Raw genomic sequence first — 25,594 nt, 5'->3', positions numbered from 1 at the left:
GACTTCACTCAGAGAAGTTTTGTGGCAGGCTCATCAATACAGTACTACAGCAGTTCCCACAAACAGATGAAAAAGTATTTGTCATGTGATAACTCACTCCCTACTGGGGAAAAAAATTAAAATATTAAAAATACTTGCATGTAAACATTAGTGAGGAAGCACAATCACTTGTAAATTTCTCCAGGGTTCTATTTTTCATATTTTTATTATCCATACTATTTCTGCCACACATATTAAGATATTTTCTATGCTCAAGATTATCACTAATGCAGAAATTTACATCAATCTCAAGTTTTACTATCTTCCATAGTCATTAAGAGTCAAATTAGCACTGTCCACAGTTTACTAAATAAGGTCAAAATGTTAAGTTCCTCACTCTCCACCATGTATTTCAATACACATCTTGAGCAATGTTTGCTCTGACCAAAAACAGTTGACAAATTTGAAATGCTTTGCCCTGTTAGCTGAAGGGCTGACTAAGATGATCTTTCTCCTGTTGTTCTCCTGTCTCTGCTCCTTAGCCCTCACTTCCCCTCAGTAATTATAAAAAGAAAACAGCAATATCTGTAAGTATAGCTCAAACAGCAATATCTGTAAGTATAGCATTACAGCCAATAGAGGCACTCAAATTGCTGCACTCCCCTCCTTCCAGCTGTTATAAAAAGTGTTTTCAGCCCCTTGCAGGGCAATGCAGCAGTTTTCTGTACCAGACATTTCTCACTCACCTCAGCACTCCTCTCAAGGCTCTAAGTAAAACAGCTGGAAACAATGCCTGCCACCTTCTCCCTAATACAACACTGTAACATTTGCACACAATAATATATATCTGCATGATAAATACTTTATTATAAAGACAAAAATCAGTCATAAATGGTATTCAGGAAAGAGACTGATGCAGAAAATTCAGAAGTCTGCTAAAACTGCTACTCAAAGAAGTGTAATTGAAATGGCCCCTGTTCAGAATGAACGCTTAACAAAAAGGAGCCACTTCAAGGCCAGGGTTTCAGATTGTCAGAGTAATATAGAATGCTAACAAAAAGCAAAAATACCACAACTTTGTATCAAAATTATAGAAAATATATCTAATCATGCTTAAAATACTGTACTTTCCAATAATATATCCAATCTTTTACCAATTTTGTAAGTGTTCCAAGTGAAGCAGAAAAATGTCTAGGTAACACACACTGAAGAGAAATAAGATTCCTTCTGATGTCCTCAAAGGCATCAAAGTTTCTTTTTTATACTTTTTTAATTAAGAACTTTGCATTGTTCCTTGAATTAGTTGTCGAATCTTCTCAGTATCCTTTTCTATAATTTTATTTTTAGGATCAATCTTGAGAGCTGCTTCATAATCCTGGAGGCCTAATATAGACACATTAATAAGAATATCAATCAATAATGCAAGGGCATCCTCTTTAGCAACTAACTGGAAATAACTACTCCAGTTATTATGCATAAAGTATTGATCTTGAGGTTTGTCCTTAAGTAAGATGGGATCAGAATGACATTAGTTTAGCTTCCATCAGTAAATAAACATATTTTGTTTATCTTATTTTACAAAACATTGTAGTGGAAACACTCTACCACATAAATATTTTCAGGTTTTGAAAAATGAAAATAGAGCCTCTTCATTCATGTACGTACACACTTACATATGTGTGTGTGCATGAAGGGACTGTTCTAAAGTGTTCTGCAGAAGAGAGGAAATAATCCAGTGTGAAAATATGAACAAAAAAGACATGAACTGTGAAAATCAGAGCTTGTGGGGAAAAAAACAAATCCTGAGCATAGAAAGTAAAATCTTGCCTACATTAGTCCTTTTTATAAGGTTTCAAAGTGCAAATGAAACCTTGTAAGGGAATAACCAAGTGAGGCCTGCAGAAAAAGGTAAAAAATGGCCAAAGCTTAGTACTTCAACACTGACATTTTTAATATTTTTCCATTTCTATTATCAGCTTTCACTTGTAAATTTGCTTTACAAAAACTGATTTGATACTCTTGAGGAACTGAATAGGGAATTCAGTTACTTTCACACAAATCACACGTACTTGATGAATCATTTCACTCATTAATATGGACCTCCTACCTCATTTTACAAAGATGTTACTAAGCACTTCACAAGTATTTTAGAAATATTTCAGGTTATTTTAATATCTTCAGTGGAAAAACTCCTTAAATTAGGAATGCAATCCATTTACTCAAACTTGGAAAGATTTTTCAAGTATCCAGTCAATTTAAAAAAAATTAAAGAATGTGGTGTGAAGGTTCATAACAAATAGACATAGATTATACAGACCTCCTTCAAATCACTTCTCAAAACATGAAGGTGTGAGCTAAACAAAGTTTCTTGCATGTCCCAATAAATTCCTGTGCATGTTTCCATAAAAGCAAGGCCTCACCTTCAGTGTACAATTCCAGCTGACAAAACGCTGTTCCACGTCTCACGTGGGCTTTCACTCGAGCATTCTCATTATCAGGAACAGGTGGTGTCAACAGTTCCAGAGCCTTCACAAATGACAACACCCACAGTATTTATAAGTAGGTTTTCCATAATTTGGGGGTTTTTTCTAACTTACAAACACTTCTCTCACCTAATTACTATTATTATACAGTAATATAACAACTATTCAAACAGTAATAGAAAATAGCTATTCAAATTTAACTATAAATAGCTTGTGACTCCAGTCATTAAGATTTTTATCCATCACCCCAGTTTGCCAACTACAGTTATACTGCCATGGCTAAAAACTGACAAACACCATGTTAAATGTTTACTGGGGTCAAATAATGTGTTCTGTTTTCATACATCATATGACCTATCATGCTATCAAAAGAAAAAAAAAGGTAGCACTAAAAAAGCACATGTGTTTTAGTAGCAGTTAGTAGGAAAAAAACAGGAAAAAAACCCCAAGTTTCAAGACTCAAGTTCTTAGTAGTTCAAAAAATAATAATTCTTGGAAAATTTTCCCACATTATTCAGGTGCCATTTGAGATCATTCCTCTTGTGGCACAAATAACAGCTGCTAAAACATCAGGACAATAGAGCCCTTCTTTGAAAATGTTTGGTTTGTTAGAAGTTTTTTAAGGTATCTTGCTCATCACCACCATTTTTTTTTTCTTTCCAACCAAATGAAGCACATCACAACATAATAGAAAATGTATGAGTTTACTTTGGTTTTGTTTTTCTCTGCTCCAAGTCATGGGCTTTTTCAAGTGTACATATTGCTACAATATTTTTATCTGTAATGAAACATACTGGCCAATATATGGCCATTTGTCACAAATGTGTGGAAGCCTGGTTTAGGGTTTATTTTATTGTTGTTTTGTTTTAAATTTCTGAAAGTTCATTCATCAGTATCAAATTTTAATATTTCACCATGGCTTTATGATATCAATTTTTAATTCTAAAACTTTGAATTGCACTAACATGTATTTACAGATCTGCTTAAAGCAGAACCATCACAGTAACAAATCACATTAATGCAGAAGAGCCCGAGCTCCTGGATTTTTATACCTTGGAGGAATCTTCGATAGCTTTGTGCAAATTTCTCAGTTTAAGGTGGCAAGCAGCACGGTTCAGGTACAGCAGGGGGAGTTTATTGTTCAGCCTCACTGCAAGGTTATAGGCATTTACAGCCCCAAGGTAGTCTCCCATTGCAAACATTTTGCTAAATATTCAACAAAAAAGTGAAACATGCAGTTTAAAGAAGGGGATAAATAAAAAATAAACACCAACTTATTGTTAACTCAGTTTCAAAAATTTGAGGTTTTAGCATCTTCTCCTTTGAAAAGTCCCTTTATAGCCTTTTGTGAGAACAACATAGCTGAAGTTCAGTGCACCTTGCTGCTGACAATAGAGCTTAGAGGTACACAACAAAAATAGTCACTGCTTGCAAGCAATGAAGGATTGTAAGAGTGGACACATTCATGTAGACACAGATCTAATTTTGAAAGCTTTGTATATCTGATTGTGATTTCTTAATCAAAGCTTTCTCTATAACACAGCTATATAAATACACCAGTATTTGTATAAAGTCCCTAGTTTATTTTACATAGATGTTTAAAATCTCTCTAAAAAAGTACAAATGAAATTAAATCCACTTAGGTATAATAGTGCACTGCCTCAACTTTCTTCAAAGAAGAATATACATAATGTGTTAATAATTATTTTGTTCATCATGAGCTTCAACAATTGCATCTCATTCTATCAGATTCTAACCCCTAAGCTGTCAATAAAATCTCTAGTACAACTACCATGACTACTCTAGACATTCACCAACTCTGTCTAGAATAAATAGAATATACCAAAACTGAACAGTAGACAAACACCATAAAACTAATTCATTTTTAATGCATATTCACATGGAATGTAACTTACTTTCCTTTGTCCTTTAACCAATCTGGATTCTTCTCCTCTTCCTTTAAATCTTCCAGCTCAGATAAATCAGAATTTATTATTCTTCGAGCTTCTGCTTGTTTATGCAGCCACTGTAAATAAAAAATGTGCTAGTATTATTTCTAAAGCAAAAATTCAAATCCAAAAAAGGATTTTATTTTCATCTCTTCACTCATACTTATCAAAAGAATTCTATTGACCACGTATTTCAGACACAGGAAAATATTTGATAGTGCCCAACATGAAAAACTTCAAAGTTTCTCCAAATATTTTATTACCATGAGAAGTCAGGTTACCACACCTCTAATACATTTTTTGTTTACTTGTCTGTTTTGATCTTTCAAAATTACTTTGTGTTCATTAAATCAAGCTCAAAAGAGGTGTGAGCTTCTTTTAGAGACAGAACTGAAAGAATCTTAAATATAAGAGTTAGAACACTTCAAATTTTCTACTTCAAGGAATTAAATTAATATTGCTGCCTTTTCTCCCCCTCCTAAAAAAGGAACATGTTATTTATTAATCTCCACAACAGGGTGAAAAGAATTTTTGTATAAAATTGGGTTTTTTATCTCTTAATTTAGATAAGACTGCCTTCCTTGGAAGATGAGGATATTGCACAGGTAACATTCCTTGGCACAGACACCATTTTTGTATTGACTGAATACACAATAATTAATTCCCCACCTTACCTCCTCCTCCTCTGCAACACGAGATTCTCGCAGAGCTGTGGGAAAAACTCGTGGTGTAAAGTTGACTTTAATTGTAGCAGCAGCTCGGGGAGCTGGTAACTGTTCTTCCTTTAAATCCTGTGAAAATATACTACAGGAACCACCACCTATGAAAAGAGTTAGAGCACTGGAAATGAAAAATGAAGTAAGAGATTTTTCTGGTTTTCTACTAAAGTCCAAAGTACACCTGCCTTAGAAATGTGGCACACTAGAATTAAACCTCTAATTGCTTGAAAAAAGCTTAGACCTGCTCTTCTGAAGGGAAGGTTCAAACAATTTTTCTTCTTCCTAATGTAGCAAGTAAAGAAATGGAATTATACAGCATCTGTCACAAATGAACCTTAACTCCTCTTACACCTCTCTGTTGCTTGTATGATGCTGTGACAGGGCAACAATAAGAGCTAAAACTAACCTATCAAATCAAACAAACATCAATTAAATGTCTTCTGCTGGTTTAGCTCCCTGAATTGGCTCTCCATGGATGCAAGGCACAGGACAGAGAGCACAAATGAGATTGAATATTCCATGAAATCCAGTAGTTGGGTAACTTTGGGCAACAGAAACCCCACCCCCAGGAAGTCTGCATTACACTGCCAGAAGGGTTCTCTGATTTACTTTTCTAAAGCTTAGAACAAAACCCACCCTTGAATTTCCAAAGACTTCAGCTAGAGCTAAGAACTCATGTGCTTTAGCTCAATAAATTGTCTGAGAACAAAAATTTTAAAATAACCATGAGCTAAAAGAACTGGTTCAGTATGGTGGAGACAAAGATAAGTGAAGAATTAGAAACATCTGGGAATAAAGTAATACCCACACTTTAAAGAATTGCAAAGTACAGTTCAATTATACAACCTCTTGTGGATTTGAGTCTTGTCTTAGAACTTCCTTCATTAGGAATCCGAGTTTTGTTCAGTTTTTCATTTTTTCTCTCTTTTAATGGCTCTTTTTCTTGATGTAATTCCTCTTTTGCTTGTATGCTCTTGTATTTATCACCATCTTTTTGTTGGTTTTTCCATAACTCCAACTCTTTAGTGACCTTCTGCCGCTCTTTTTCTTTTAAATCTTCAATTCTTTTTCTTTCTGCTTCCTCTAGCTATTTGAACAAAAAGACACCTAAGAGATACAGAACATCTGAAAATACTGACTTGACTAAGTTAAAGTTACCATTATTTTCTCAGTTCCATATCCCAAGCATAGTGTAACCAATAATGTGACCATACTAGCAGAATTAAGATGCTTGAAAATGCCTGAGAGTAAAGATTTCTGATCAGCTTTTAGAGGTCTCATCTTTAAACTACTTTACTAATAACCCTAAGGTACAATCCAGAAGCATTCAAAAAAAAGTTTTAAACAGTGAAAATCCTAGCCATGTTCCAATGTAGATCTCTGGAAAATACAGAAATGTAAAATATATGTGATGATCTGAACACACTGTTTCTTATTTCTCTTGAAATTATGACATATCTAGAAGAGGTACAATATTGCTACTAAGTCACTAACTGTAGCTCTTTTTGGTCAATATTGCATATGCACTCTTCAAATTTCATTGCATGCTCCAAAAAAAATCCTTTGAACACAAGTGAAGGGATCAGACTTTTTATATACATAAAAATTTTAAGAACATATATTAAAATATACATAAAAAGCAGAATAACAAAGACATAAACACACAAAAGACAAAAGAAAAAAGCAAGTCTGATATAAAATACAACAAATAAAAAGTGAGAATTTTTAAATTCTTTAAATTAGCACTGTATTTTTTTACAGTGCTAAAGGACTAAACACCTGCAAAGGCCACAAAAAACTACAGTTTTGCCACAAGACTGTAGTCTCCTTTGAACAGTCATAAATCTGAGCTTGTCACCAAAAGCTTTCATTAGTATTACTCACAGAAAGTGGCAACCTGTAAGCACTTTGTCAGTAACATTTTCATATTTGGTAATAAATAGGTTTAAATGCAGAGAAATAATAATAAAGTTCACCATCACTACAATAAAAATTGGAACTTTTAATATTCTTCAACATACATTTAACAAAGCATCTGCCAAATTAGTTGGTAGCTGTTCACATGAATGTCTTGCAGAGCTTCTTCTAAACCTACCTTCATTGTGGCCTCCAAAGCATATTTTTTGTTTTCCTGTTTTGTTATTTTTTTTGCTTTTGTCTCCTCCTTTGCCTTTTCTTGGACTTCTAGAATAGCATTCTCTCTCAGATGTTGTAGTTTCTCCTTGTCAGCTTAAAAAAATAAACTATCTTAGTCATTGAGGCCTGATGTTCTATTGGTATATAACATGTTAATGAAAATTATTTCTTCTGCTACTTTGACAAAATACAACATGATTACAATTCAACAAACCAGGGCGTACCAAGCCCATCTCTAAAAGAGAAAAATTAAGATTTACTTAAACACAAAATGTTTTAAACACAAAAAAGTTGCACAAGAAATATTGTTTTATTTCACACACACTAGAACTAGTAGATATTCTTTGTTCTCACATACTTTCTATTTTTAATAATGAACAAGGCTGAATTGAGCAGATATCTCCTAGCAGAAGTTTCTCAGTATGGTTTCCTTAGACACAATCTACTTTTCAGAGTAGAAAACTTACCATTTGCTAGAGTTAGGGAATCCCACATGGCTGGTTCTTTTTTATACAAAGTGAAGAAAATGTTTCCATTTCCAATCTTTGCTGTGCTGTTTGTGTCATCAATAGGTGCATATAAAACGGCTTCAAACAAAAAGGGAGGGATGCTTACCTACAAAAACATAATCTGTGCTAATATTTACTATTTTCAATTCACTCTCACATATTCAAAGCAGAGCACAAGCATACAGTAAACCTCAAGAAACAGATTCTATTGACAGAAGATAGAATTCACTGTGGAGGTTTGTAGAAGCCCAGAGAAGGTGCTTCCTTCCCATTAAGGGTGGGTCATTACAAGGTTATATATTTCATTAACATTGAAAAAGTCGGTTCTTCAGCACTGCAATAGATTTCGAATCTAGGATTATTCACAGTATAGGCAAATGTATAAATTCAGTCCACGTATGAGAGTAAAGGCAGCGGCACCTGTTGAATGGGAAGAGCACTAGTAGGGAATGAGCAAGTGCTAAAGCCATGATCTGCTGCAGGACGGGCGTTTAACAGCCCGCAGCAGACAGAGGGAGATGATAAAAGATAAAGGGTTCTGTCATAAAGAGACGATAAAAGATAAAGGGCTCTGCATTTGAAGGGTTGCCATGGTGCACGGCACGCTGAGCAGGGTTCCGGAGTCACCCCGCGGCAGGAAGCCCGTGAGGCGAGCGGCTCCCACCTTCAGGTACTGCTCGCTGCAGAAGATGTTGGCGGCGGTGGCCCGGGCGCCGCGCAGGGGCAGCGAGAGGTACACGGCGGCGAGGCTCTGGCGCCAGCTGTGCTCCCGCAGCCACACCGGCATCGCCGCGGCCCGAGCAGCTCCGGGCCGCTCCCGCTCGGCCCCGCGGCGCACGCCGGGAGCTGTAGTCCCCAGGGCCTGAGGGCCGCGGGCACCGCTCCGGCTGCCGGCGCTCGCAGCTCCGCAGGGCAGGCAGGAACGCAGCTCGTGTCATCCACGTACATTTCTAGAAAGAGACAAACTGCTGACAAAAACTATCAAACGTTAGTTTTTACCAAAAAAGCATCTGGTCCAGCCTCTCTGTTCAAGTAGGGTCACCCCGGAGCACATAGCACAGGATTGTGTCCAGATAGGTCTGGAATATCTCCAGTGAGGAAGACTCCACAGGCTCTCTGGGCAGCCTGTACCCACAGAGAAGTTCTCCCTCAGCTCAGGCAGAACTTCCTGAGCATCAGTTTCTGCCTGTTGCCTCTTGTTGAATTGCTCAGAACCGCTGAGAAGAGCCTGGCTCCATGCCCGGGCACTTCCCCTCAGACGTTAACACACATTGCTGAGGCCCCTCCCAGCCACCTCTCCTGGAGGCTACACGGGCCCAGCTCCCTCAGCCTGTTCTTGTGAGAGATTCTCCAGACCCTCGAAAGAACTCGGTAGCTCTGTGCTGGACCTGCTCCAGGATTTCCATGTCCTCAGCACTGAGGAGCCAAGAACTGCAACACTCCAAGAGTGGCCTCCCCACGGCTCAGCAGAGGGCAGGATCACCTTCCCTGACCTACCCGGGCAATGCTGGCATTGAAACTTCCACATGTCCCCTAAAAATAACTGGGTCACATAGCAGCCCCACGCTATTGCTGAGCAATATTGTCTGCTGCACTGTCTCTGCCAAAAACTCAGGAGGTAATTTGCACATTACCACTCCATGTTTCTCAAACAAACTGTAACACTGTATCTGCCAAAATAAAGTCTAGTATATTGAAAGCAACTGCTTCTGGAAACAACAGCCTGAAAGATGAGCCAAACACAGCTGGATAAAAATTCAGGTATGTTTAAGTTCCTCAAAAGTATACAATTACCTAGAAATATTAGGAAAAATCCATAAACAAAAAATCTAGTTTTCCTTCTTTCTTTTAAAATGAGACCAAGAGTAGTGGAGTGTAACATGGTTCTCATTAGCTAGTATTTGTAATGTGTATCACTTAAGATTTAATTTTTATGTCAAGATTTAATTTTTATGTTCTATTACATATAATACACAGCAATATTAAAATAGTAGAGGTTACTTAGAAGTACTGTTTATATATAAAAGTAGGTATTGCAGAGATTTATAACTTTTTTTTGAGCAAGAAATCCATCATAACCCATATGACTTCTGGGTTATTCTGCATCCTCACTCACCCACATCAATATCTGGATCTGGAAGCATCCCTGCATGGACTGGAATCTGATAATTGAATTAAATTCCTCTTTCCAAGAACATTCAAAGTAGATAGCAGCACAGCAGCTAGAATGTGTTGAGATTGCTGGGGTCCCCAGGACAAGGTGAGAGATGAGAAATCTGACTCCATGTTCTCAGAAGGATGATTTATTATTTTATGTATGTATATTATATTATATTAAAAGAATGCTATACTAAAACTATACTAAAGAAAGAGAAAGGATACAGACAGAAGGCTTAAGAAATATGATGAAAACCTCCTGACTGACTCCTCAGAGTCCAACACAGCTGATGGTGATTGGTCATTAAGTAAAAACAATTCACATGAAACCAATCAAACATGCACCTGTTGGTAAACAATCTCCAGCCACGTTCCAAAGCAGTAAAACAGGGAGAAGTAAATGAGATAATATTGTTTTTTCTCTGAGGTTTCTCATCTTCCCAGGAGAAGAAATCCTGGTGAAGAGATTTTTCAGAAAATGTGACAGTGACAAGAATGATTATAATGTAGTAACTCAAAATCTCCTACCACTCCAGCTGCAGTCATCCAGCAAGTCAGAGGTTTTGAGTGCAGGTCTTCTGCCTTGGTCACACAGGTGTCATTTTTAGTTTAATCACAGAGAATATACTGAAATGAAGCAGCTTATATTTATTCCTGCTAGAAGAACTGTATTATGCATACATGCTTTACAAGACACAGTTATGGTTACCAGTATTTAGTCTTCTCAAATTACACAAAAAAGAGCTCCCATACATCTACCAAAACGCCTATTTACTTAAAACTTAGATCTGCAAAGCAAAGCTTGTAGGAGTGACAGTAAATATCACCAACATGTTTTTATGTCAAAGTAGCAGATTTAGCTGCTAAAGAACACAAAAGGGATTCAGCAAGGTCTTGGATCAACCTTAAAGGTTTTGACTTGATGTGTATGTGCAGAACCACCACCTCTGTCCCACCCAGCCCACAGCCTTACCTGGACAAGCTGCTGTGCTCTCAGTGTGGCACACTTGAAAAATAAACAAGCGACATCCACACAGCATGGTTCTTCTGCTGGCACTAACTTCATCAGTCAAAAGTCTGCAGTGAGAAGTTTGCAGTAAAAGAAGATAGATTTTTCCATTGAAAAGCTGAGTCCTCAATTCCCATCTCCTGTGCCATGAAGGATGCAGATTTATGTTCCAGACAAACCTTAATAATATTATTCATATTCTGCATCTTCCAGCTGCCTATACATACATATATCTTTCCTGGGGTTGTTTCACTTCTAATGGCTTCAGAAATTTTAATATAAAGAAAAAATCATTTAGATGGTTTACATTTTCTTACCTTTAATTATTTTTTTCTCACATCCTTTCTTAATTCTCTCTCGTTTCTCTCATCTCTCCGTATTTTTAACAAGAAGCAGAAACATTTTATGACACTGTTTATTCCAACAAACTGTTTTGCATGTGTAGCTTGGCACCTATATCAGTTACTTTTAAAAATTATTGGTAAAACAGTGAGTTAGTATGTGTTAATTCTGGCATTTTAACTAACAGGAAGAGCCTAGTAGTAATTTTATGAACTGGAATAAATCATTCTTTGAATAATCACTTTCCAAGTGCAGAAAGTTATTTTAAAAAAATCTATTTGGACAAATGGTGCTTAAGCTTTCCTTCCCATCCTGTGAAGAAATAGGGCTGAAGGCACAAAATCTTTTCCCATGTGCTTTAAGTCACTGCAGATGAACACCTTTACAGAGCAGTGCAGCTCTCCAAGAGAGGCAGGAGCTGTATTCTGTGATCCATATGACCTCATGCTGCTTCTTGTAGGATTACACTCAATCCAAATGCCTTCTCACAGGCAGAATATGAGAAGCATCCATCTAGGCATTACTTCATCTTCAGAAAGTCCACAGGCAACTTCCCCACAAAAATTATCTTTATTTTAAAAGAAATCGAAACTAGACAACAGAAAGCAACAAAGTTACATACAGTGCTGGACAAAGCCTACCATATACATTTTCCAAGAACACTTGAATCAGATTCTGATATATGTTCTTCTAAAAGGTAAAAATATCACATCATTATTAACAAAAAAAAAAAAATTAAATGTCAACAATCTTAATCAGCTTATATTTTGCATTGTTTGGATGGCAGTAGATTGGTAACTTGCCTTTTTCTACTCACTTTTAACACTAAAAGGAGAAGGTGGACAAAAAATTCCAAGTCAGAAGGCCCTAGAGACCACAGTGCCTGTTCTAAAGGCCACAGAGAGAAGCTTGAAGGAAAGACTAAGTTTTGAATAAAAATCCCTACAACTTTGTATTATTTCACATTTCAGAAAGAAAATAAACTATCAAGAAAGAAAAACAAAAAGAAAAAAATAATACATTAAGAGCTTGCCCCCCTGAAGTTATAAGGAAGCTCAGATTTAGACCATTCTGTAGAGAAAAAGATGTCTAGGAACAGACAACTCTCATAACTCCAATCCCAAAACGTCTCCAGTACAGCAATTCCTGAAATACAGTGCACAAATCTCCAAGGAAAAAGGTGGGGTTGAATCAAAAAATTATTTTGAAACAGTTTCTTTGAACATGAAAAGGAAAATTATGTATGGTAAACAATGCAGAAATAGTTATTTCCCATGGGGCTGGGATAAGCCATTTCTAAACCAGGAGATAAAGGGTGACACTGAAAACTTTCTGCTAGAGGCAGCACCTCTGAGGGGCTGAACACCACTCAGAACTAATTACCCCAGAACTGATGACACACAGCACTAGGCCACCAAAGGGACCTTTCTTTTCTTCTATATAAAGCAGAAATTATCACTTCCACATAAAGAAGTGAATATGCATAACTCAAGATGTAGTGTAGGATAGTTATATTGCCATAAAGAGTTCTGCTAAGTACACTTAGTTTCCAAATTTAGGGAAGAGTCTATTCTAATATAGAAAGCTTCTGCCAAAACGTAGCAAGTGCAGAATAACTTTAAAATACATCCAGTTCTACATCCTCCTGCATGTATCTAATTACATCCAATAGACAAAAAAAATTGTATGCCTTCTAATCAAACAAAAAATTATATGTTTTGTGAAACAAGTAAAGAGTGTTAGAATAGAATTTTCACACACAAGAGCTGATTACCAAATGTTCACCCATTTATCAGTGGCTAATATTAAGAAATTCATATTAAGTAATGGCAACAAGATGATAATGCATATCAGTGCTGTGTGTTCTGAAAGGTACTCAGTTTTAATTATTAACTGCTACCATCTATCATACCTCATTCTATGCAAGACACCTCACCAGCTACCAATCCATAAACAATAATGTTTCACATACTTCATAGAGTAGCTTAAAACACATCATGGTATGAAATAATTTGTATTACATAGTAATTTAATCCCTGGCCACAGGGTTAATGTTGGACAAAGTCTGGAAACTTTTCCAATTTGAATTACATACATGAACTTTGTCACACACCACAGCACTAATGCATGTATTACATCAGACATGCTCTAATTTAAAATCAAAACAAAAAAGTTGTTGCAAAAATACATGTCACCAATGTGGAACACATTCAAGATTGTATAAAAAGTACTGAACTGATATCCCAAAACAGGTATATTTAAGCAGTACATAAGGAAAGATTAGTTTTAATATGAAACAGTCATTTAAGTCACATACAACATGATAAGAAGCATGACTTCCTTTTCTTAAAAATGTTACACCAATACTTTTACTGACAGGCAATGCTTATTTATAAAATGAGAGGGATCTATTTAATGCAGATGTGTTACTGTGTTAAGTTGGAATAAAGACAAATGTTAAAAAGGTGCTACATTTTAACACCACTGATTTTGTAAAAATCTCAAACCATATAAGCATTTCACTTGCAAATATCACAGGCCCCAAACTGCAAACACTTTAAAACATTATTGACTGTGTGCATGCAGTTTCGCCTACTTCATTAATTGTCACATGCTTGAAATTAAGCCTGAAAAATGTGATTACAAAACTGGTTCTTAGATTAAAAACTTCAGAGGTCACAAAGTATAATCTTCTTTAAGCAGCCCCCAAAACTATAGTTTTCTTTTAAGTAGAGCAAACTTCATTACTTTTCTCTAGCTTCTTTCATGTGAAGATCTCAAATAAAAACTAGGCCTCTAAACAACCTTTGGAAGTAAGCATCAGTCCCATCTTCTTTCAGAAGAGACAAGCACAAACCTGCTAGTTTCAAGTTGTAGAAGGAATGAGTAAAATAGGAAGAAACAGGATTTTTGCTACCTGCCCTCTAGTCTGTATCCAGCACTGCCACTTACATGTTTTCTCATTTAAAATTGGTCACTAGCAAAAAAGTATTAAGGACAGCACAATCCAATTTATACCTGTCTATTTCAGCCTGAGGGAAAAAAAAAAATTTGGGAGCAATATAAGGCTGCATTTCTGATCATGACCAGAAACCATGTAAAAGGACACAGGCATTTCCCACAAAAATGTTAAGGTTTGCAAGATTTACAAAATCTTTGCAATATTTTTGGTGTGCAGCACCAGTACAATCTAAATCACCAGTAATGAAAGAAGCACATGAGAGTTCAATACAAATTGTTTCATGTATTACAAAAACCTCACCTATTCTAGCCAACCCTCCCTCCCTCCCACCCATCATTCTAGAACTAACTTCTACTGCTAATCAGCTGACATTTTCCTAGTACCTCACTAATTAAACATGATTGCTGTTTCTCCTGTGCATACTTGAACTACTACTTAGTCAACACATGCAGAGAAAATCAAAATATAACTGCTCTCTAGATAAAGAGTTCAAGTATGCCTAGAACATATCAGTAGGGCAAGCATATTGGCTGGATGACTTCTGGAGATCCTTGTCAGTCCTATCTCTAAGATCACTGTCCTAACAAGTGTGGAGTTGGTTGTTCATTTGTTTTTATTTCATATCATTGACATTTGCTAATGCCTTGAACTTACAAGTTAATAAATGAGGAAAATTTACTGGATTACAAACCCAATATAATACCAGTTTAGAAAAAAATCTAAAATAAATTGTTAGAATAAGTTTCATAAATACACAATTTAAGGCTGTATAAAATGATATTCCAGATGATTTTAAGTATTTAAGAATACTATGTTTAAATACTAATGTCCTGACAGCTAATCTAGAAAATAGTTGCCTAACTTCATGTTGGGTTGAGGAAAAGATTAAGAAATACATGGCTATTTTAAATGCAATGTCTGCTCCAAATGTCAAAACATGAATTGGACTTCTGAGAAGAAATGAGCCAAAATCTTCTCACAAGAGGCACGGGGTGGGGGAGTGGGAAAGGTAATAATATCATCACTGGAGCTTTGGTTGAATTTTCACTGAGCAAAATTCTGATTTCACTTACATTCCTGTAGGTGTGAACCAGCTCCATTATGTTCACAGTGCTAATTGTTGCAGAGATTAAACTGATTCCTAGAGGAACAAATCTATCTAAACAAGGTTTGGTTTAATTGCTACTTCAGGTAGCAAAAGCAAATTCAAACAGTCTGTCAGTCATTAGGAGAACTACTGAAGAATAAATCTCTTTAACAGAGGTTGTTGCTTGTTTGGTTTTTTTCTTGTTGGTTTTAAAATCACACCTCTAACCAAACAAGATTAATTCTAGTTAATGTATTAAATTAAAGCAACTACTGATGAAAACAGCAGCTCTGGATCTATCTTTTACTTTACATCTCCATACTGGAAAATCTCAAGATATGAAATATGTCACTTACACTCTAAATATTATTTTCTTTTTCCTGATGAGAGGAACACAAAAAAAAAAAAAGACCAAAAACCAAAACAAAAAACCACAACCCAACCAAAACAAACAAACAAAACAAAACAGCCAAACAAACAAAACCACCCCAACAAAACACAAACAAACAAACAAAAAAACACAGCGGGGTAATACTGCACTTATACAGCAAAACTTTTCACTTTTAAAATAAAACAGATTGTGTAGATCTGCACAGGATCTTCCCGGAATGTACACAGTAGAGCCCATTTAAAATCAAACACAATGGTGAACTATCAAACAGGCCTTACTTTCACTCATTAGCATCGCTTACCATGAAAACTATCTCTTTATTAGATGACTGAATTCTCTATAAACTCCTATATCACTCATCATCACAGACCTGAAAAATTTATCACATTAAGGAACATGACTAGTACCTGTAAGCTTGACACATGATTTAACTACTGTTTAAAGACTGTTTCCAGCACAGTGGTACATATTCCAAGCAGAACCTGTTATCACAGTGCCTCCTTTTATTAGTTCCAAACAATATTTCTCTCAAAATAAACTTTCAGTTGCACATGCAACTTCATCACACGGCTAAGGCTGAACTGTTCAAGGCTAGATGCTTCCCAACATTCAAAAGAGAAGGGGAGTTATTTTTGAGATCAAGAATAAGATCAAATTACCCTTATTAAAATAGAATTTCTTAGCATCACACATGAAGCTCTAGTGCCATTCATACTTGTCAGTAGGATATCAGGTTTAGCAAAGGAGCTAAACTTCTGATTACTTAGTTCTGATGTGAGCTGATCTCACCTGATATGACAGCTGCATTTTCTTTCTTCACCTTAGATTTCCTACCCCCTCACTGCAAGACTGGCTGAGGCAGTGGTGGGAATTTAGATTTAAGACTGCTAGCCAAATTATCAAGCAATTCAGAGAGCACACTCCATTGCCTTGCCCCCTCCTTCATGCCAACTGGGCTGTGTAAGCTCAGGGTGACTGAGCAGGCTGGAGCTGACAGCCCTAGGAGCTGGGCAGGATTTTCTGTGCACTACTTCATCCCCAATCCTCAGGCAGCACTGAGGCAGGAGACAGGGACCATCAGTGAGAAAGAATGAGAGAGAGGTGCATGACTGCACAACCGTGACAGGGCAAAGACTGCATCCCAAGGTATGTCCTCAAGATAGATGAATTAAGGTTACATGTGCAACCCTACTTCTGGCATTCTCTAGATTTAAAGCAGTGGACTTCATAAACTCAATGTGTTCTTCTTCCAATTTAATCTTATTTCACAACAATTTCCAAATAATGCAAGGCCTAGCAAGAGCCTTCAGCATATAATTGCTGAGAAGTCAAGAGATTATTGCCTTTTCAAGGAAACAGAAATGTGTAATAGTTAGCGGGTTTCATTGTGTTACTAAGCATGAATTCATGATTTTTGAATAGCACATTAATGCTTTACTTAAAAATAGGAAAAAGCACATACAAAATTCTCTGTATTTACCCTAAAATAACGACTATTAGTACTGCACATTCCTCCATGTCATCTCTACTATATTCAAAGAAAGGCTAGCAAGAACATCAATAACAGACATTCACGCCAAAAGAAAAAAACAAAGTAATGAGTACTTGCAAATATAGTACCATTAAAACCAAGCACTAAATGCTAGTGTTAGTTAACACATTAATATACACTAGCAAATTAGGGCTATTCATACAGGCACATTTTTCCTTCAATAATGTTGTCAATGCTCATCCTACTTCCGATCAATTGTCAGTTACAGTTTAATCAGAAACAAAAAATATTCCATCCTGTAAAACATTAGCACACATAAAACTAAGAGTACAAAAGCTGAGATGGAAGTTTATGAATGAATACAGATTAGGGGGGAAAAAAGATGACAGCAATCAAACACAACTGATTGTCTGCAGAAAGTGAAGTACCCAATTTGTAACCGAATTTTCATAGCAAGTATTTGCTCCACTAGCAGCCATGGAGGCCGTCAGCCCTCTGTGTTCAGTGCAGGTGGCCCTGCCGTGTCTCTGGTGCGCATTAACTGCACATCCTTGTCAGCCATGCAAGTGTCACAGCCCCACACCGCCGATGCCTCCGCCGTGAGGAGCCCGTAGGCCGACTCTGTCATGCCTGTACAGACCCGGTGGAACCATTTCTGACACGAGGCTTCACACAGGATGGCATCCTGGTCATCGTTGACTTCATGTGTGCAAATCCCACACGGGTACACGGGCTCAGAGGACGAGTGTCCGTGACGACTGGGATGGAGGGGGGTCTTGCTGCTCTTTTCAGAGTTGCACCCTTCAGCAGTACCTCGAGGCTGGCGGGACTTGCTCTGGGTCCCATTTGAGTGGCCAGCATTGGTGTTCTCAGCACTGTTAGAATGGCTGTTATCCTGATTTACTGCATTGTTTCGAGTAACGCTTTTCAGGTCACTGTTACCTTGACTCACAACGTCCTCTGTCCTGTGATGATGCTGATGAGCAGCAGTGTTCTGGCTGGATGCTTTGCTTGCACCTTGAGTAAAGTCTTGCTTTTGTGCTGATGATTTTGTCTGGTTGTACGTGTTTGGTGGAGGAACAAAAGAATGGTTTGACTCTAGCTGAGAATTTGGAAAATTTGGATTGTTTCCAGGACCAAAGTTAGTTGGCACATCAGGGTGAGGTATCTGACCAGAATGGCCAAAGTTCTCCCCAGGATTTGGTCTGAAATGCTGAGCAGACATATTGACATTTTGATTCATCTGACCACTGCCATAAGGTGGTTGATTCCCAAAGCCTGGGTTATCATGAGGACCAAAGCTGAAAGAGTGGGGTCGACTAAAACCCATGCCAACAGGGTTTTGAGGAAGAGGATGTGGCTGGTTTCTGAGGGAGTAAGAGCCACCATATGGTGAGGACACTCTAGGCAGCATGTGAGGTGGCATTCTGAAAGTGTTATAGCCTCCAAAGCCAGGATAACCAGGATTACTAAAATATGGATTTCCTGAAGGAAGTGGTTTATAAGACACAGTATTATAGTTGTCATCAAATGGATTTGCAGCTACAAGGTGGTCAGAGCTTGGGTTCGGTGGTGGAGCATATTCAGATGGAGGAGGAAATGACGACCCCTACAAATATTTTAAATACAACACTTAAATTAGTTTTAGTATTTCCCTGCAAGATAAACCAACCACAAAGGCTTTGGATTAGCAATACAACTGCTGAAAGAACTGTTCAGCTGCTGTGTAAAATTCACCCGCTGTACCCTGCCAGGCTGTCTGAAATTTCAGAGGCAGGAGAGGAGCTTGAGCTCCAGATAATGTGGTGATTTATAGCAGTTTCAGAGTTTTAAAAAGTTTGCAGTTGAAAATACTACTTGATATGTGACTTCTATTTCATAATCTTTTACAAAAGACAAGGAACAATACAGAAATCCAACTGTCACAAACATACACAAAGTATTTCCAAATGTTGAAGAGCAGATTTGAAGCATTTCCCTAACTTCATTTTTGGGTTCATGTTACTGAATATACATCTCATAAGACAGCCCACTTCCATTAAGATATACAAACCTAATGGTACTATAACCCTAAAAAAGGCATTTAGAGTATAGGAGTCAGCAGGCTGGTATCTTCTATAGTCTGTGGAATATTCTGTGCTGTACATTTCTGTACCAAACAGCATTCAGTGACTGTGGACAGTCTGCAAAACATAGTCAGTAGGTATGAAACACGAGGATTATGCTCTGGTTACAGAGCATAATCAAGTGTTTAATGGAGCCCAGAGTCTGTTTAAATGTCAGCAGTGCAGTCATACAATTGAAATTCATTCTAGACTAGCCTGTAGGGAACACCTGCTGGGTTCACCCTCACACTAACTGTGCTCACAGAAAGCACTTCCTCTGAAGTACTAATGAACTAAGACTGAAAATTTATTTAAAAAAAAATGCTGCATTGCAAATTTTAACCTGGTCAGAAGGAACACAAGCTAATCTGCATGTCCTCTAGAGTTATTACCATTACAGAACATAAGGAAACTCCACTAAAAAAGAGGCGTGAAACCTTGTAAAGTAACAGAATATTTCTCAGAGCAAATTTCAGCATGACTACTTTAAAACAAAAGAAAAATGAAGAAAAGATCCACATCTCAATGGACTCTGCATAGGCCTAACAGAAAGGGATTGTTTTACCTATGTAAATAAAGGTATTCCCACTGGGCAGTACCAAATTAACAGATACTCTCACTCAAAGCTGAATGAATACACAAAGGAAAATTCAGCACTATAGATACCCAATTGCTTAAGATATTTTGTATTGAGGCTTTCTTTTCTGGAAAGAACAACTGCATAGAAATGTCACATTGCAAGGATTCACTGGAAAGGAGCTCTGCCTGACTTGGCTTTTGCTTGGAAATCACCTGGGGAGTATGCCAAGAGCTTGGTCAAAGCATTAACAAACTGTACTGATTCATTAGCCCACAAACCTACACATACAGAAATGAAAGTAAGGTAAGAAGTAGTCTCATGGCAACTACTCATGCTGTACCATGATTTCTACCAATGGCTACAAAGTCATTAAAAAAAAGTCTGCCTCAGAATCAGATCCCTATGGGAAAAATCCAAGTTATTGCAGTCTCACTGTGCTCCTCTCTTTATATGTTTTTGGCAACTTACCGGGATTAAAATAACTTCAGCAAAAATACTAGTATTCAGGAAGATTTCAACTTCAAAGTAAAACTGAAATACTTGCTATGTAGCTGCTATTTGTGACAACAAATTGATATTCTGAACAATGAGAGCTCCTCATACCAGCAAACAACATTCGAGTGCACTGTTTATTAAGAATTCAAAAGAAGCAAAGGGAATTTACCTGTGTATTCGCTTTGCGCTTTTTCTTATCAGGGCTCCCAAGCTGAACTCCTGGTCCTCCTAACCCATCCAATCCACTGTCACCACCTACAAGATATCAATCAGTGCAGTACTACATTAATTTTATTGCAGACTGTATTGTAAGTTTCTCTTTAACTACCATAGCCTCAGATATCTGGTACAAATACTGAATTTGCATTGACTCTGGTGCCTTGTGCTGCAAGTGCTAAAGGAGCACACATCTGGAGGTGAGATAACATCCCTCCTACTCCTGTCTGCTACCACTTTCATGTCCCATTCATGCTCATTCTTATTGAAATAGACATTTCCATTTATTTTATTTTTATCTGTCCCTTGATTCTTAATATCTCCACACCACTAGTTAGAAGTATTTCTTGTTTGCATAAACCATAAAACTCTCAAAAGAACTGCAAAAAGCCAAGTCTAAGACTCACCTCTTAACTCATACAGACACTGCATCAGTGTAGCAAATATATAACAGATTGTTACAATCCACCATGAAGGAAAAGAAAAGCAAACAGTAGTAGGTCCATGAACAAAAACCACTGAAAACTTGCCATGTTGTTTAGACTAATCTCCAGTTCATCAAATCTAAATTTCACTAAATGCAAGACTTGATCAAACAAAAAGACACCTGCCAATAATCAGTGAACAGCCCACCTCTGCAGAAACCTTATAAAATAACTGAGCAAGTCTATCCTGGCACAAAAAAAAAAGAGAAAGGAATGTTCATTTCACTGGTTGCTCAATCAGATTTCACCCTGAGCAATACAAAGAGAGATCTGTACTTCCCCTGGGATTCTCCACCTTTCACAACAGTGGGACAAGCTCTCAAATTTGTATAAATCGTGGCTTCCATTTAAAAACCCTAGTTAGACCATGAGTGAGGAATAAATCTGGCAGTCTCATTATTATCCCAGTCTGTCTTCACAGGCTCAAGTGAAATTACCATAATATGGGAACACAAAGAAACCTCTGAGCTGAAGTATGAGAAGTATTTTCAGGTGATACCAGAGCAACACATGTTAAAGTACTAACATCATTATATTAAGAAACTATATTAATTCTTTTTTATCCCAGGCCCATTAGGATAATAGCTTATTTGCTCTTTTATATTAATATATAGTAACAGCACAGAACAGTAAGCAGGCAATCCAACCTAAAAATTTTGCTGTTGTTTGTTTAAAATTGATATTCAGAATATGAGTCAAACTTTATCAAGATGCAAGCATCCAGCTGAACACACAGGTCCTCATTACCAAAGACAACCTGGAGATAGCTGTGAATTATCAAGAGTGTTATGCAAAGCAGCACAATGTATGACATTACACTGCTCTGTTAGACAAGTGTTCCCAGCAGACAGGTAAACCAGCTTTAGGAATATTCAGCAACATAACACAACATCTCTTCTCACAGGGAAGCAGCAGTCCTATTGTACACAGACCAAAATATCCAAGTTATTTGAAATACTCCTGATCAAGGAGAGCTGACAAATTTTCACTCCCAGCACTTCCTCCAGGCCTCCTTTTTTTTTTTTTTTTTTTTTTTTTTTTTTTTTTTTTTTTTTTTTTGAGGTTTCAGGGAATTTACCAGTCCTACTTCAAGTAAGAATCCAATTCCGCCTCAGCTTTAGTAAGTTCCTTTTGGATCTAGCTGTCACTGTTAAAATTTGATTTTATTTTTCATTACACATAAGGAAGATGCATGGACATCCCAGATCAACACCTATCAAATTTTAAGTCTGAATTTCAAAGACAAGGGCATAATGTCACAATCAAGGTCTCAAAATAAATTCAAGTTTGCACATAGCATACATATTGTGGTCTAAGGTACAATCAGAGAAACTAGGGATTACTCTTTAAAAAGAGACCTTTTTGCCTTGATTTAGAAGATAAAATCCTGCACATACTAAGTGTGCTATGAAGCATTGCCACTACATTACCTGTAGATACTAAATGACTACAGCATAAGGCTTTACATAAAGAATGATGGCAAATTTTCCCTAAATTTCAACTTTATAAATCATCTTTATAATCTATTTTCTCAAAACTGTTCCTATACTTTCTATCAGCTTCTTCTCCAGCATTCCTATAAGTTTATACTAAATTTAGTGTAAGATCGCACTCTGAACACTAATCCTCACAACTGAATAAATTACACTCCTTTTCGTGTCCCTGTACTCTTAAAAAATAATTGACATTAGCTACTGATAGCAAAATATTCCAAATATCCAGATTTCTTTTAATAAATTCAACAATAGCAGCACAGACATCAGTAAATTTGTGATCAAGTAGAATACTTAGGGTCATACACAAGTGCTGGTTTACAGTAGCTGAAGTTAAGACTTTACAAAACTACATATAAATTCCCTCTCTGGGACATCATTCTTCAAAAGCATCAGCATATTAACATGAGAATTCCAGTGACAAGTTCCATCAATTTCTACCTGAATTACTCTCATCAGCAAAGCCATTCATATGCCTTGGTTTACAGAAGGGAGTCCTGTGTCTGGAAAGGCACAAAGCTTTTGTATTGTCACTTCTCACTGTGTGAGGCCAATGATTTAATTCAGCCCTAAGAATTTATATTTTCCCTGTGGGTTCTATAATGATTTAATTTATACATGAAGGAAACAGAATGTTAGTCCTAGCATACCTCCAAAAAAGGAGTGAAAAAGGCTCATTTTCACGAAGCCAAAATAAACTTTCCACAAAGTCATTTTTGGTACCTACCACACAGACTTGCATTAATAGGAGTACCAAACATTTTGGAATGCTGAAATAATGAAAAATTATTCATTGTCCAAGACTAATTTTTTGGGCAAAAATACAGTCCTTTTGATTGGGACATCACCTATCTCATGGATCTAAAGATACAAATACATATCTGATAACTATTCCCCTATTAAACTACAGATAAAATTAATTTCAGCCATTCACACTTGGGCAAAGGAGAAGAGATAAGCCTCATATTCTCTTTTACTTCATACATACCTAAGATAGGCATTTTCAGTGTTAGTTAGGAGAACTGCAAGCTGTAGTTTGGTTTACACATTAAGGGATTTTTACTTTGCATGTAATTTATGCCATACTTAACATACTGCAAATACAGTATGGAATATTTTCATATCCACTGACAAATCTCAGTCTAGGTTTTTATTACTTTATCTCAGTAAGAACATTTTCCCAAGAAACATAAATGGCTGAATAAACTTTTCATTAGAAGCAGAAAACTAAAACTAGTCTAATTTCAACCAAATTTGGTGAGCCTGTTCTGTGGCCCTGAGACTGTAAACAGTTTTGATAATAAACTGTAATCAGGTGGAACTCGGTGGGTAACTCCAGCATGTGAACCCATATATGCTTAAATATTTGCAGAATCAGGGCTTGAGAGTGGAGGAGTCTAATGAATCCCAGTCTCCTTTGTAACACTGCTGGGTGTCTTCATTCTCTCATTTTCAAGCTTGCAATCCAGCTGTTATTATAGCAGTTTTAGAAAAGCAAACTGTAAATCAATGACAATATGCACCGTGGAATCCACACCTTTTCCCACTTATCCAACCAGAAAAAAAGCTTAAAACAGCAAGAACAATAGAATTCCAGGGGCAAAAGAGGAGACAAGAAAACAAGAAGCACTAAATTGCAAATTTTATAATTTTGCCGTGATTTTCACCCAATTCAGTCACCCATCCTGCTGTCTTTGATTATTTCATTCAGAGAGGCATTTCTGTGTCTAAGGACTATAAGGACACAACAATCACTACGCAGGCTGATGTGCTACTGCCATTAAAGTCAGCTGCACTGCCGAAGTCGGAGGAGACCCTGCATTTCTGCATTTCTGCCCTCCTCCCTACTCCTTTGAAAGAAACGCATACCTCAAACCTCACCAGAGCCATACTAGTGCTATAAGTAAAGAATAATATTTCGATTTTTTTCTTTTTTCATTTCCCGAAAAGGGAAAGACAAAACCCTCACCAGACTCAAGCACAGGAGCCAGGACTGGGGGCAGAAGAGCGAACGCTCAAGTGTAATTTATGGGCTCTGCATCAGCACGAACTCGGACATGTGGCACTGCCGCCGTATTCCCTTGCACCAGCAGTATGCTCGCTGCATACTAATGCGCTGCACATCCCCAGACACACAGAGACAGGACCGCACGCCGCCCTCCCCCGCGGGCACACCTGCGCGCACGGCGAGCCCCGGGGCTGCTTTTCAGGGCCCGCAGGCTGCGGGAGCCCGCGGGGCCCGGCCGGGCCCCACCGACCAAACTTCGAGCGGCCCCCGCACCGCCGGCCCCGCGGCAGCCGCAGGGAGGGACCGCGGCGGGGGCGGCCCGGCCCGCGCTGCGCGGCGCGGGGAGCCCGGCGGGCAGCGGCGGCGCGGGCGGTGCGCGCATCCCGCGGCTCCGTCAGCGCTCCGCACGGGAGCCAGGCCCCAGCGGCGGCCACCCCCGGGCCCGGCCCAGCTCTCGCCGTACCTCGGGATCTCTTCAGCGCGATGGGGTCCTTCTCCTGTTCCGCTGACATTACAGACAGCAGCGCATGGCTCCCAGGGCGGCAAGAATCGGGGCTCTTTGATGCTGCTGCCGCCGCCGCCGCCGGCCCGCACCCCGCCCCCTCCGCCCCCGCCTCCTCCGCCGCCGCCCCCGCCCGCCGCTGCCCTCGCCGCCGCCGCCCCAGCAGCGGAGCTACGAGACTTTGCAAAGTTTGGGCGCGGGAGGGCTCCGCTACAGCCCGCGGCGGGGGCCAGGCCAGGCGGGGTCCGGCGAGCGGAGCGCCGCCGCCCGGAGGCCGCCCGGGGGTCCGCGGAGCGCCGAGCCGCGCCGGCCAGGGCCCCCGCAGGCTGCAGGCGCCCGCCTCGCCCGGCCCCCGCCGCCGGGGCTGCCGGGCCCCGCGCAGCGCCCCCGCCGGACACGGCGCCGCTCAGCGCGCCGAGCCCCCGCTGCCCGCCGGCTCCCGGGCGCGCAGGGGCGGCAGCGCCCGCGGGGCGCTCCGCGGGGCTCCCCCTGCTC

The 25,594-nt window shown here is 38.7% G+C and overlaps 2 protein-coding genes across 2 annotated transcripts; both read right to left on the bottom strand.

Annotated features, from left to right (window-relative positions):
• Window positions 1-1,252: 1,252 nt before the first annotated feature.
• Window positions 1,253-8,587, bottom strand: DNAAF4 (dynein axonemal assembly factor 4). The gene is made up of 9 exons (XM_058811634.1): window positions 8,440-8,587; window positions 7,734-7,881; window positions 7,226-7,359; window positions 5,977-6,217; window positions 5,086-5,231; window positions 4,379-4,488; window positions 3,515-3,668; window positions 2,400-2,505; window positions 1,253-1,362 (listed from the first exon to the last, which is right to left on the bottom strand). The coding sequence occupies exons 1-9, from the start codon at window positions 8,560-8,562 to the stop codon at window positions 1,253-1,255; spliced, it is 1,272 nt and encodes a 423-aa protein (XP_058667617.1). The 5' UTR covers window positions 8,563-8,587.
• Window positions 8,588-15,844: 7,257 nt separating this feature from the next.
• On the bottom strand, window positions 15,845-25,116 carry PYGO1 (pygopus family PHD finger 1). The gene is made up of 3 exons (XM_058811610.1): window positions 25,061-25,116; window positions 20,565-20,650; window positions 15,845-18,824 (listed from the first exon to the last, which is right to left on the bottom strand). Exons 1-3 carry the CDS (start codon window positions 25,107-25,109, stop codon window positions 17,703-17,705), a joined length of 1,257 nt encoding a protein of 418 aa, XP_058667593.1. The 5' UTR covers window positions 25,110-25,116; the 3' UTR covers window positions 15,845-17,702.
• Between the last annotated feature and the right edge of the window lie 478 nt (window positions 25,117-25,594).

The sequence above is a fragment of the Ammospiza caudacuta genome, chromosome 10 (assembly GCF_027887145.1).
Source record: "Ammospiza caudacuta isolate bAmmCau1 chromosome 10, bAmmCau1.pri, whole genome shotgun sequence".
Taxonomy (NCBI): domain Eukaryota; kingdom Metazoa; phylum Chordata; class Aves; order Passeriformes; family Passerellidae; genus Ammospiza; species Ammospiza caudacuta.
This window is presented reverse-complemented; position numbering and strand designations above follow the sequence as displayed.

What these genes read in the sequence shown, in the direction of transcription:
- DNAAF4 (XM_058811634.1), bottom strand. Translation starts at nt 8,562, where the DNA reads ATGCCGGTGTGGCTGCGGGAGCACAGCTGGCGCCAGAGCCTCGCCGCC. An exon ending in GCAGCGAGCAGTACCTGAAG is followed by an intron (nt 7,882 to 8,439) that starts GTGGGAGCCGCT and finishes ATGTTTTTGTAG; the next exon opens with GTAAGCATCCCTCCCTTTTT. An exon ending in GTGTTGCAGAGGAGGAGGAG is followed by an intron (nt 4,489 to 5,085) that starts GTAAGGTGGGGA and finishes TTTTATTTACAG; the next exon opens with TGGCTGCATAAACAAGCAGA.
- PYGO1 (XM_058811610.1), bottom strand. Translation starts at nt 25,109, where the DNA reads ATGTCAGCGGAACAGGAGAAGGACCCCATCGCGCTGAAGAGATCCCGA. An exon ending in CGCGCTGAAGAGATCCCGAG is followed by an intron (nt 20,651 to 25,060) that starts GTACGGCGAGAG and finishes GATATCTTGTAG; the next exon opens with GTGGTGACAGTGGATTGGAT. An exon ending in AGCGCAAAGCGAATACACAG is followed by an intron (nt 18,825 to 20,564) that starts GTAAATTCCCTT and finishes AAATATTTGTAG; the next exon opens with GGGTCGTCATTTCCTCCTCC.